Here is a 13,362-nt window from a genome sequence, read left to right on the forward strand (position 1 = left end):
TAGATTCTGACATAGACTGAGTAATTGCCTATGTACGGGCAAAAGGAGGATCTGAGGTTCCGTGACGATTTTATTCGTGTTTGTAACATTGTCGTAAATACATAATTTTGGTATCAGTGAACCGCAAATGATCCATTTAGTATATCCTGGTGTTTTCGCTATGCTACGAGCAAGAGCACTCCAGTTACAAACACATTTCTGTTCTACCCATGGCATCCATCTTAGAACACGGAAGCCATTTTGTATTCCTTGCCCTCACATAGTCAATGGACATGCAATGACCTCTTTTTCATCTAAGGACACGTAGGCTTTACCCGGCGATTCACCTTGCAAGGGACACGTGCACCTTAGGCCAGCAACGCTGTGGCAGCATGACTCGGCAAGAACTGCCTCCCCAGCCTGAGGCCAGTCCTGCTATACTGGTTCTTGTGTTCGTTGGCCTGATCATGATTAGGCGGCCGAAGCTGGTAACCGTGCCCATTTACGACCCACAAACATCTCTTATCCTGTCTTTCTATCTTCTACACCTGGCTCTGCTCCTTTCCTTCTGGGCCTTTATTAGGGGGAGGTAACGAAATTTACGATGAGGCGGTCCGGGTCTTGAATGAGAAATTGACATGGGATTATGATGGAATAGTGGGAACCCCTCATTCGTAATGTTTTGACATCAGATACTGTTGACGATTCCTGTGCAACGCCAAATATTTATTGTTTAAGACACGAATGTTTAGAACTGTGGTAACATGTAAAGAATTTGCCCCGAGCAGAATATTTAGTATATAAGGAACAACCCTCTTTGTACAAATTGAACAGGCTCCTAGATACTGCCCATGTGTAGTTTCTGTGACTTCTGTGTCCCTGCAGTAATAAACCTTTGGTCTTTGACGCCACCATCGAGAAGCCCGTGTTTCTGTTTGTTTGTGCACCGAGACAGGTAGAACTCCGGGGTCTTCGGGTGTTATCCCTGACACCTCTGGACAGAACCAAAAAGTCCAGAACTCCAATCCTCCAGTTTTTTCATCTCATTAAAAAAAAAAATCATCTCACTTAAAGCCTATATGCCGCGAGGCACTCCCATTCCAGACCGTGCTCTCAGCTGTGAAGATGGGGCTTCGCACCCAAATGAGGACACCAAGGCAGGGTGTGAGGTTGTGAACTGGTTTGCCTTTATTTAAAGAATAAATCACTAGAAGAGCGTCGGGCGTCTTACTCCGTAGCGCTCTGGTCGCTTCTGGCGTATTTCGTGCTCTTGCGCATGCGCACAACGTTCGCGCTCTAATTCCGACGTGCCGCGTCATCGGGCTGCAACGCGGAGCTAGAGCGCGACACTACATATCTCCTCTTTTTACACAAACAACAATTAGCTAATAGTCCAAGGGTTCAGTAGTCCTCTAACTCAAAGTCTCTGAAATGAGCAGGCCTGACCACCATTCTCCCAGCACGTGTACGTCTTACCGGTGTGGAGGCTTCTCGAGTACCCTCACGTGCAGGGCTCACCCCTACTCCTTGTATGCCAGACTCATTTCCTGTAGGTGCAGCGCTTCTTACTGCAGGAGTCTCCTCCTCACACGATTTCGCTAGATCTTCTCTCTCTACGTGCATTTTTCCTTCCTCTTGGCTTTCATCTCCCGTGGTCATCTCTTCAGCACTATTTCCCTGTCTCTGATCACATTGGTCTTTACCCACTCCCATGGGCCATTGTATGATCTTGTTGATCTTCGCCATGCGGTCTTGGGACCACACTTTTCTGTCACTGAGTAACGCAGCTCTTCCATATACCTCTTCCACTTGCAGGGGTGGGCTGTACTTGCGTTCTCCTTTCTTTCTTAGTACAGCGAGCTTGACTCTCACCCATTCCCCTCTCTCCAAGGCCGTCTCTTTGACGTTTCTTCTCCTATTATAATGTTCAGTGTACACCTTCTGAGCCTTCTCCAGGTTGTGCTGGACTACGGCTGGTGACCATTTGCTGGTGACCGTCTTTTCTCTCCAGATTATGTTGTCTCTCACGAAGGGGTGCCTGCCTCGCAGGATCTGGAAGGGGCTGTACCCTGTCGAAGCGGGGGTGATTCTATATACCCACAGCATACTCTGTATTTCTACCTCCCAGTCTTTACCTTTCATAATGGCAGCCTGGATGGATCCCATTAGGACACGGTTAAACCTTTCTACCTGTCCGTTGCTCGCTGGATGGTACACTGAAGTGTGTTTCGATATTATACCATTCCTCTCAACATATCTGTTCCACTTCTCCGAAGTAAATTGCGGGCCATTGTCGCTTAGGATCATTCTCGGGATCCCTTCTCTTAGAAACACAGAGGTGAGAAATTTTATCACAGTGTCCGAGTCCATTTCTTCTTGCACATGAACCTCTGGCCACTTTGAATATTTGTCCACTAAGACACACAGGTACTTTGCTATACCTTGGGTGTCCAATACTGGTCCCAGGATGTCCACTGAGACATCTTCCCAGGGGTTACGCGGTTGGTCAAATCTTCCCAACGCCGGTCTTAGGGGTTTCAATATCTTGTCCGCCCCTTGGCACTGGTCACAGTCCCTCACATGCCTTCCCACTTGAATATCCATTCCCGGCCATCAGTACATTTGTTTCACACGCAGTTTCATTTTCATGATGCCGAGATGGCCTTCATGTAGCTGGCCCAGTAGGAGCCGGATCAATGTCGTGGGGGGCACCACTTTGTCACAGCGATACAAAAAAATTCCAGAATCGCTTATCGATAGCTCCTCCAGCACCTCATTAAATTTCTTGAGTGTCTCATTTAGTCTCTTTTTTTCTGGCCAACCTTTGATCAGGTAGAGTTTGACGTATTTTATGTCTCCGTCGTCGTCATACGCTTGTGCCCATTCTTGTCTGCTGATTACCCTTTCTGAGTCGTCCATCACAGCTACCATTTCGGCACCCTCAGATGGGGCACCGGGTGCATCCTCCATGGCTGAGGCTCGACTGAGGTAGTCAGCTACTTTATTGCGCGTTCTGGGTATGTACTCCACATCATATGTGTATTCCAGCAGTTTGAGGGTCATCTTGGCTATGCGTGGAGTGGCGGTGGCATGCCCGCTCGAGGTGAGCACCTTGACCAGTGGTTTGTGGTCGGTTTGTAACTTAAATCTGGTACCCCACAGGAACTGTCGGAATTTCCCCATGGCCCATGTCACCGCTAGCATTTCCTTTTTAATTACACTGAATTTCTGTTCCGTGGGAGATAACACTCTGGATGCGAAGCTGAGGGTCTCTACGGTGTTATCTTCCCTCTCTTGTGCAAGGACTGCTCCCAGACCCTTTTCGCTGGCGTCCGTGTTCAGGATGGTCTGTCCCAAGGGATCATGTCCGTGCAACGGCACCGCCTGGCTTATGTTCCTTTTTAACTCCTCGATTTCACTTTGTGCTTCATCATCCCACTGGAACGCAGTCTTGTCTCTTATGAGTTGTCTCAGCTTATGAGTCTTCGTGGCAAAGTGCTGGACGAACTTGCTATAATACTCGGCCATACCCAGGAAGGATCTCACTTCGTCTTTACTGACTGGTGCTCTGGCTTCACAGATTGCTTTCACATTTTCCTTCTTCGGGGTGATCCCTTGGCCTCCTATTTCATGCCCTAGGTAGGTGACTGCTGTCATGCCGAGCCGACACTTTTCCCATTCGGCCGTCAGACCTCTCTCTTGCAACACACTCAGCACTTTGTTCAGCTTCCTGTCATGGTCATCTCAGTCCGTCCCCATAACTAGAATGTCGTCCTGGAAGTATTGGACGCCCTCCACGTCCTTGAACAGGCGGTGCATCAATTTTTGGAACACTACTGCCGCAGATGCCAACCCGAAGGGCATCCTGCGGAACTGGCAACATCCGAAGGGTGTTATGAAGGACGTGAGTTTCCTGCTCGATGGGTGTAAGTCTATTTGATGGTAGGCGGAGGTGAGGTCGACTGTGGAGAACCATTTCACCCCTCTTGTTTTGGCAAGCATCTCTTCGATCCTTGGTAACGGGAATTTCTCTACAATCAGGCATTTGTTGAGTTCGCGAAGGTCCACACACAAACGCACCTTGCCATTAGGTTTTCTGGCTACCACCAGGGGTGCCAGCCATTCCGAGCTGTCTGTAGGCTCGATTATTCCTTGTTCCTCCAGCCTATGCAGTTCCTGTTGAACCGCATCTTTCACCGCGATGGGTATGTTCCTGACCTTGTGGGATACAGGAAAGGCGTTTTCCTTGAGTAGGATCTTGTGCATGAACTTCTCCAGCTTGCCAACTGTACCACCGAACACTTTGGGGAAGTACTTTTTCACCTTTTCCAGGTCAGGCCAACTTTCACCGTCTGTCAGCAGTACTTGTTCCTTGCCTCCCGGGTCCAGTTTTATTCCGAGGTCCCCTTGATCTCTCCATCCTAACACCGAGGGGCCCTTCTCCGCCACGTACAGTTTGCAAACAGCCGACCTCCCTCTGAATTCAAACTTCAAGGTCCTGTAACCCACCATGGGAATCGGGTTGCTCGTGTACGATATTGGCCTTATGTCAGGTGGTTCCAGTTTAGGGCCTAGGCTGGGTTTGAACTCCTCTTCCCACACCGATCTTTGCACTATGGTGTATGGGGATCCTGAGTCAATCGCTATCCTGATCTTCACCCCTCCTATTAGCATATCCGCACGTGGTTTGTCGGAGCGCTTGCCTGTTATTCCCAATACTTGTTCTTCAATACACAGCACTAGGTCATCGTCCTCTAGTTCTTCCTCTGCTTGCTCTCCTGCTTGAGTCTGTGCTATGTACTTCACCACCGACTTCTTCCCTTTCTTGCGACATACCTTCTCATAATGTCCAATCAAGCCGCAGAACATGCATTTTGCGCGGAATGCAGGGCATCGTTTGTCCTGGGCAGCATGTGCTGCACTCCCGCATCTATAGCACATGAACTTGCTCTCCATGGATTGTTTCCCAGTTTGTCCTGGCTTTCCTGACCATTTGTTCACTCCTCTCCCGTCTCCGGGCGTCAGTCTGTGTCTGCCTGGGGACTCAGCATCGTCCACTTTGTTGACCATAATCCTTTGAGCGTTTTCCCTTTTTGCTGCTTCGGCGCAACGCTTTGAGAGCTCCGCTTTCTTTACCATCGCTATTACCTCCTTAAGTGTTGCTTCTCCGTGTGCCCACAATTTATCTTGCACCGATTTGTTGGTGGTGTGCATCACTATTTGATCCTTGATGAAGTCGTCTTGGAGTTGTCCATATTTACAAGTGATCGCTAGTCGCCTCAGCGCCGCGACGTAGTCGTCTATGGATTCTCCTTCTTCTTGCTTCCTCTGTTGGAAGTTGAAACGATCAATGGAGTCACACACAGCTGGGCGGTAGTGATTGTCTATATCTTCTAACACATGCTTGAAGAGGTCATCGTCCGCTGCTTGCCGCGTCGCAGGCACAATGTTTGTGAACACTCTGATCCCTTCGGGGCCAAGATTGTGTAGGAGTATCCGTCTTTTCCTCACGCTGGTAAATGCCTCCCCATTTTCATCTTCCAAGGCTTCAACGTAGTTTTTGAAATATTCCCTCCAATCCTCCCATTTCATCTGGGGTTCACCTGGCTTGGGCAGGAAAGGAATCGGTGCCGTGAGCGAGGTCGCCTGGTTGCTCATCTTGGGCAGTTCTCCCGGTTTTTCTCCCTGGCTCCTGGGGCTGCCTGGCGCACTGCTGTTCTCGCCTTGATCTGGACCTTCTCCCTGGCTCTTGGGGCTGCCTGGTGTGCTGGCGCTTCTGTCTCGTGACGTATTGGGATGGTGTTCTCTTCCACCCCCCGCACCGCTGTCTCCCTTCTCCGCCAGGGCCTTAGTGGGGGCGCTGCCACCATCTTACCGTGCTTCTCCTCAGCTTGCCTCGTTCTAGACTCTAGGGCATGTGGTGGACGTGGCCTGTTCCTGTGCACCTCTGCCGCGCTCTTTCTGTGATTTCCGCCGTGTTTGCCACCTCCTTTCAACCTGCTTGTGCCCTCGCAGTGTATCCCCGGTGACTGCTGACCTTTGTTGCCAGTCAAGGTGTTGCTGTCGTGTTTTTTTTCTTTATTTTCTCTTCGGGGATGGTGCTTGTGGGAAATCCCACTCCTCGTCGCCACTGTGAAGATGGGGCTTCACACCCAAATGAGGACACCAAGGCAGGGTGTGAGGTTGTGAACTGGTTTGCCTTTATTTAAAGAATAAATCACTAGAAGAGCGCCGGGCGTCTTACTCCGTAGCGCTCCGGTCGCTTCTGACGCATTTCGCTCTCTCGCGCATGCGCACAACGTTCGCGCTCTAATTCCGACGTGCCGCGTCATCGCGCTGCAACGCGGAGCTAGAGCGCGACACTACATCAGCCCCAACAAATCTCCCTGTGCCTTCAAAAAACATGAATGTGACCTTGCGTAATGTAAGTAGTGCTCATGTAAAGCGTTCCAATACCTTCGGGTCGAGTTCGCGCTATATAAAAGATTTAAAATAAAATAAAACATTTCTAAGCAAGAACTAATTGCTGTGACAAGGGTAATTATACATAAATACCGAGGCATTAAAAGGTAATATTCCAAATTTTCTCGTTTGGTTACTTCAAACACGCAGCTACAGATATGTTCAAATCACGTATTCACTATATTGTATCACAATGACGTTCCTACGGACGTCCTTCTTTTGTTTTTGTGGGCAAGTGACGTGAGTTGGTGGCCATTATGGATTGGGGAAACTTCGTGCAGTTAATAAAAGAAACGCTTGAAGAGTATGGCTGCATAGAAGGATCATTTGATATTTCTAGAAATGCGACGTTGTTACCTTACAATTAGCCAGTTCCAAGATGGCCGCTGCGTTCACCGCTTTCTGCGTTTGTAGGTCGCCAGGGAGACCGACTGTCACTCTGTGCAGCGGCCGCGACTCGATGACGTCACAAAATCCGTCTCCACGTCGCCCTATTTGGTGAAGATGGCGGAAGCCGAAGATGAGAGCAACAAACCGCTGGTGAGGAGGTAGAGCGTGTTAGAGGACGGGGCTGGGCTCCCTTCAAGGGCCTGTGCGTGGTGCTTTAAAAGGGCGCAGGAACGAGCCCAATAAGCGCTCTGTGCGCGGTGTGTGAAAGATTTGGTGGAGGGCAGAGTCTGCATAGACCCCACCCTATAAATTGTGACTGAGGGGAGAGGAGGGATTCATAACACCAGCCTGTTACAATTGAAAGCTGCCTCTGTAATCTTTAGTGAACCATACTTTTTGTTTTGCATTGGGCTTGGTTAAATACTTTAAGAGCGCCCAGAAGCAAGTTTTTTCCCTTTCATAAAAGGAGGATTCAAGTACCCTTAATAATAAATGTAAGCACAGAAGCAAGTTTTTTTCCTTTTCATAAAAGGAGGATTCAAGTACCCTTAATAATAGATGTAATTATATAGCGCTTTCTACCTCTGCCGAGACGTCATGGGATCCCTTGTTAAGCATTAAACAAGTTTGCCCTTTGCGCAGTTATCCAAATCTGCCACTCGCCTACGCCTTTTAGATGAGTATATTTCTTTCTTCCAAAAATCTCCACACCCCACCTGCACCAACATGTACACGACCCTTCATGCAGCATGACCGATCCAGCTGTATGTAGCTTCTTCAGTGTTTAACACGTTTGTACAAAAGAAGACTGATTTTAGGTTAGTAACAAAGGGAGGTCGTACATAAGGGTAGTTCAAAAACCGTCCTTACCCATTTGATTGAGCGTACATTGGTGTGTAGTGACCTTCACATAGCCTGTGTTAGCTGTTGTAAAGTAGTTTTTAGGTCTCGCCTGTCAATGCACATGCGCATTGAGCAGAGCGAGACTATGGGGGCTTAAACAAAGCTTACCTACACTGGCGATTCACTGGCGATTTGATGAAGTGCATGTGCACTTTTAACTCAATGCGCAAGCGCAATTAGTTAAAATGCGCGTGCACAGCATCAAATCGTCAGCTTAGTGCCGCCAGCAGCTCTTCCCGCTCCGCCCCCTGCTGCATCAAAGGCTTGGCTCTGTGCCTCAGCCCAGCCATTCTCCTCCCCTAATTACCGCCTGCTGCATCAAAGGCTTTTTCACGGCCGGCCGGTCGTGCTTTCAGTTCACGGCCGGCCGGCCGTGTCTCCTTTTCTTTTTTTTCTTTCATTAATTGAATGTCTTCCAGCAAGCTCTCCTCATCCGTAGCTTTAGGTGTGATGACAGCATTTCCTTATAAGATTACTGCTCTCTTGGGAATATATGAGGGCAGGAAGCCTTCTGAATTCGGCTGATCATTATCAGAGTGTTTTGGTGAAAATACGGGACTTTTCTTATGCGTGCTGCTACAAAAAGAGCTCAGCTCTCCTTAGCTACGGGAAAGCTGTTTGGCTTACTTCTGCTCGCTCAGCCAGCAATTGTGCCATGTGGTGTGTTTTTAGCTTTACTAGCTCATTGGTGTGTACTGGCTTGCCACTTTGCTGGAATAAAGTACCAGCCATAACGCTGAATACGACTTTCTTTTAATTAGTTCACCAGTTTGCTGCCAAGTGAATTTGAGAGTAATAGTGGCAATCATGTTTGAAACTGCATAACGTGAGCGGAATAAGCTTGCAAGCCGCAATCACCCCACATCCACCACCACCTCCACATCCACCACCACCGCATCCACCCCCACATCCACCCCCACATCCACCCCCACATCCACCCTCACCCTCACTCACCCTCACCCTCACTCACCCTCAACCCCTCACCCTCACTCACCCTCAACCCCTCACCCTCACTCACCCTCACCCTCACTCACCCTCACTCACCCTCACCCACCCTCACTCACCCTCACTCACCCTCACTCACCCTCACTCACCCTCACTCACCCACCCTCACCCTCACTCACCCTCACCCTCACTCACCCTCACTCACCCTCAACCCCTCACTCACCCTCACTCACCCTCAACCCCTCACCCTCACTCACCCTCACCCTCACTCACCCTCAACCCCTCACCCTCACTCACCCTCAACCCCTCACCTCACTCACCCTCAACCCCTCACCCTCACTCACCCTCAACCCCTCACCCTCACTCACCCTCAACCCCTCACCCACCCTCAACCCCTCACCCTCAACCCCTCACTCACCCTCACTCTCACTCTCACTCACCCTCAACCCCTCACCCTCACTCACCCTCACTCACCCTCACTCACCCTCACTCACCCTCACCCTCACTCACCCTCACTCACCCTCAACCCCTCACCCTCACTCACCCTCACCCTCACTCACCCTCAACCCCTCACCCTCACTCACCCTCACCCTCACTCACCCTCAACCCCCTCAACCCCTCACCCTCACTCACCCTCACTCACCCTCACTCACCCTCACTCACCCTCACTCTCACTCACCCTCACCCTCACTCACCCTCACTCACCCACCCTCACTCACCCTCAACCCCTCACTCACCCTCAACCCCTCACTCACCCTCAACCCCTCACTCACCCTCACCCTTACTCACCCTCACCCTCACTCACCCTCACCCTCACTCACCCTCACCCTCACCCTCACCCTCACTCACCCTCACTCACCCTCCCTCACCCTCCCTCACCCTCCCTCACCCTCCCTCACCCTCACTCACCCTCACTCACCCTCACCCTCACTCACCCTCAACCCCTCACCCTCACTCACCCTCACTCACCCTCAACCCCTCACCCTCACTCACCCTCACTCACCCTCACCCTCACTCACCCTCACTCACCCTCAACCCCTCACCCTCACTCACCCTCAACCCCTCACCCTCAACCCCTCACCCTCACTCACCCTCAACCCCTCACCCTCACTCACCCTCAACCCCTCACCCTCAACCCCTCACCCTCACTCACCCTCACTCACCCTCAACCCCTCACCCACCTCAACCCCTCACCCTCACTCACCCTCACTCACCCTCACCCTCACTCAAACCCTCACCCTCACTCACCCTCAACCCCTCACCCTCACTCACCCTCAACCCCTCACCCTCACTCACCCTCAACCTCTCACCCTCACTCACCCTCACTCACCCTCACTCACCCTCACCCTCACTCACCCTCACCCTCACCCTCCCTCACCCTCCCTCACCCTCCCTCACCCTCCCTCACCCTCACTCACCCTCACTCACCCTCACTCACCCTCACTCACCCTCACTCACCCTCACTCACCCTCACTCACCCTTAACCCCTCACCCTCACTCACCCTCACTCACCCTCACCCACCCTCACCCTCACTCACCCTCACCCTCACTCACCCTCACTCACCCTCACCCTCACTCACCCTCCCTCAACCCCTCACCCTCACTCACCCTCAACCCCTCACCCTCACCCTCACTCACCCTCAAACCCTCACCCTCAACCCCTCACTCACCCTCACTCTCACCCTCACTCACCCTCAACCCCTCACCCTCACTCACCCTCACCCTCACTCACCCTCACTCACCCTCAACCCCTCACCCTCACTCACCCTCAACCCCTCACCCTCACTCACCCTCAACCCCTCACCCTCACTCACCCTCAACCCCTCACCCTCAACCCCTCACCCACCCTCACTCACCCTCACTCACCCTCACCCTCAACCCCTCACCCTCAACCCCTCACTCACCCTCACTCACCCTCAACCCCTCACCCACCCTCACCCTCAACCCCTCACCCACCCTCACTCTCACTCACCCTCAACCCCTCACCCTCACTCACCCTCACTCACCCTCACTCACCCTCACTCACCCTCACCCACCCTCAACCCCTCACCCTCACTCACCCTCAACCCCTCACCCTCACCCACCCTCACCCACCCTCACCCTCACTCACCCTCACTCACCCTCAACCCCTCACCCTCACTCACCCTCAACCCCTCACCCTCACTCACCCTCACCCTCACTCACCTTCACTCACCCTCACCCTCACTCACCCTCACTCACCCTCACCCTCACTCACCCTTACCCTCACTCACCCTCACTCACCCTCACTCACCCTCAATCACCCTCACCCTCACTCACCCTCACTCACCCTCACCCACCCTCACCCTCACCCACCCTCACCCTCCCTCACCCTCACCCTCACTCACCCTCACCCACCCTCACTCACCCTCACCCACCCTCACTCACCCTCACTCACCCTCACTCACCCTCACCCTCACTCACCCTCACCCTCACTCACCCTCACTCACCCTCACCCTCACTCACCCTCAACCCCTCACTCACCCTCACTCACCCTCAACCCCTCACCCTCACCCTCACTCACCCTCACCCTCACTCACCCTCAACCCCTCACCCTCAACCCCTCACCCTCACTCACCCTCAACCCCTCACCCTCACTCACCCTCACTCACCCTCAACCCCTCACCCTCACTCACCCTCAACCCCTCACCCTCAACCCCTCACCCTCAACCCCTCACCCACCCTCAACCCCTCACCCCCTCACCCTCACTCACCCTCACCCACCCTCACCCTCACTCACCCTCAAACCCTCACCCTCACTCACCCTCAACCCCTCACCCTCACTCACCCTCAACCCCTCACCCTCACTCACCCTCACTCACCCTCACCCACCCTCACTCACCCTCACTCACCCTCACTCACCCTCACCCTCACTCACCCTCACCCTCACTCACCCTCACTCACCCTCACTCACCCTCACTCACCCTCACTCACCCACCCTCACCCACCCTCACCCACCCTCACTCACCCTCACTCACCCTCACTCACCCTCACCCTCACTCACCCTCACCCTCACCCTCACTCACCCTCAACCCCTCACCCTCACTCACCCTCACCCTCACTCACCCTCACCCTCACTCACCCTCACTCACCCTCACCCTCCCTCAACCCCTCACCCGCCCTCAACCCCTCACCCTCACTCACCCTCAAACCCTCACCCTCAACCCCTCACTCACCCTCACTCTCACTCACCCTCAACCCCTCACCCTCACTCACCCTCAACCCCTCACCCTCAACCCCTCACTCACCCTCACCCTCACTCACCCTCACCCTCACCCACCCTCACCCACCCTCACCCACCCTCACCCACCCTCACCCACCCTCACACCCACCCTCACCCACCCTCACACTCACCCTCAACCCCTCACCCTCACCCTCACTCACCCTCAACCCCTCACCCTCACTCACCCTCAACCCCTCACCCTCACTCACCCTCACTCACCCTCAACCCCTCACCCTCACTCACCCTCACCCTCACCCTCACTCACCCTCAACCCCTCACCCTCACTCACCCTCAACCCTTCACCCTCACCCTCAACCCCTCACTCACCCTCACTCACCCTCAACCCCTCACTCACCCTCACTCACCCTCAACCCCTCACCCTCACTCACCCTCACTCACCCTCACTCACCCTCACCCTCACTCACCCTCAACCCCTCACCCTCAATCACCCTCACCCCCTCACCCTCACCCTCACTCACCCTCACTCACCCTCAACCCCTCACTCACCCTCAACCCCTCACCCTCACTCACCCTCAACCCCTCACACTCACTCACACTCACTGACCCTCACTCACCCTCACCCACCCTCACTCACCCTCACTCACCCTCACCCACCCACACTCACCCTCACCCTCACTCACCCTCACCCTCACTCACCCTCAACGCCTCACCCTCACTCACCCTCAACCCCTCACCCTCACTCACCCTCAACCCCTCACCCTCAACCCCTCACCCTCAACCCCTCACCCTCACTCACCCTCAACCCTCAACCCCTCACTCACCCTCACTCACCCTCACTCACCCTCAACCCCTCAGCCTCACCCTCACTCACCCTCACCCACCCTCAACCCCTCACCCTCACTCACCCTCACCCTCACTCACCCTCAACCCCTCACCCTCAACCCCCCCTCAACCCTTCACCCTCAACCCCTCACTCACCCTCACTCTCACTCACCCTCAACCCCTCAGCCTCACCCTCACTCACCCTCACCCACCCTCAACCCCTCACCCTCACTCACCCTCACTCACCCTCAACCCCTCACACTCACTCACCCTCACTCACCCTCAACCCCTCACCCTCACTCACCCTCACCCCCTCACCCTCACTCACTCTCAACCCCTCACCCTCACTCACACTCACTCACCCTCACTCACCCTCACCCTCACCCTCACTCACCCTCACTCACCCTCACCCACACTCACCCTCACTCACCCTCACCCTCACTCACCCTCAACGCCTCACCCTCACTCACCCTCAACGCCTCACCCTCACTCACCCTCAACCCCTCACCCTCACCCTCACTCACCCTCAACCCCTCACCCTCACTCACCCTCAACCCCTCACCCTCACTCACCCTCAACCCTTCACCCTCAACCCCTCACTCACCCTCACTCTCACTCACCCTCACTCACCCTCAACCCCTCAGCCTCACCCTCACTCA

The 13,362-nt window shown here is 53.6% G+C and overlaps 1 protein-coding gene across 1 annotated transcript in view; it reads left to right on the top strand.

Annotated features, from left to right (window-relative positions):
- Nucleotides 1–6,817: 6,817 nt before the first annotated feature.
- Nucleotides 6,818–13,362, top strand: part of YIPF6 (Yip1 domain family member 6) — a 79,225-nt gene continuing 72,680 nt past the window's right edge. The window contains exon 1 of the mRNA XM_078640143.1: nt 6,818–6,981. Coding sequence (XP_078496269.1) covers nt 6,946–6,981 — 36 coding nt within the window. The 5' untranslated portion in view covers nt 6,818–6,945. The remainder of the gene's footprint in view (nt 6,982–13,362) is intronic.

This window comes from Lissotriton helveticus, chromosome 4_2 (assembly GCF_964261635.1).
Source record: "Lissotriton helveticus chromosome 4_2, aLisHel1.1, whole genome shotgun sequence".
NCBI lineage: Eukaryota > Metazoa > Chordata > Amphibia > Caudata > Salamandridae > Lissotriton > Lissotriton helveticus.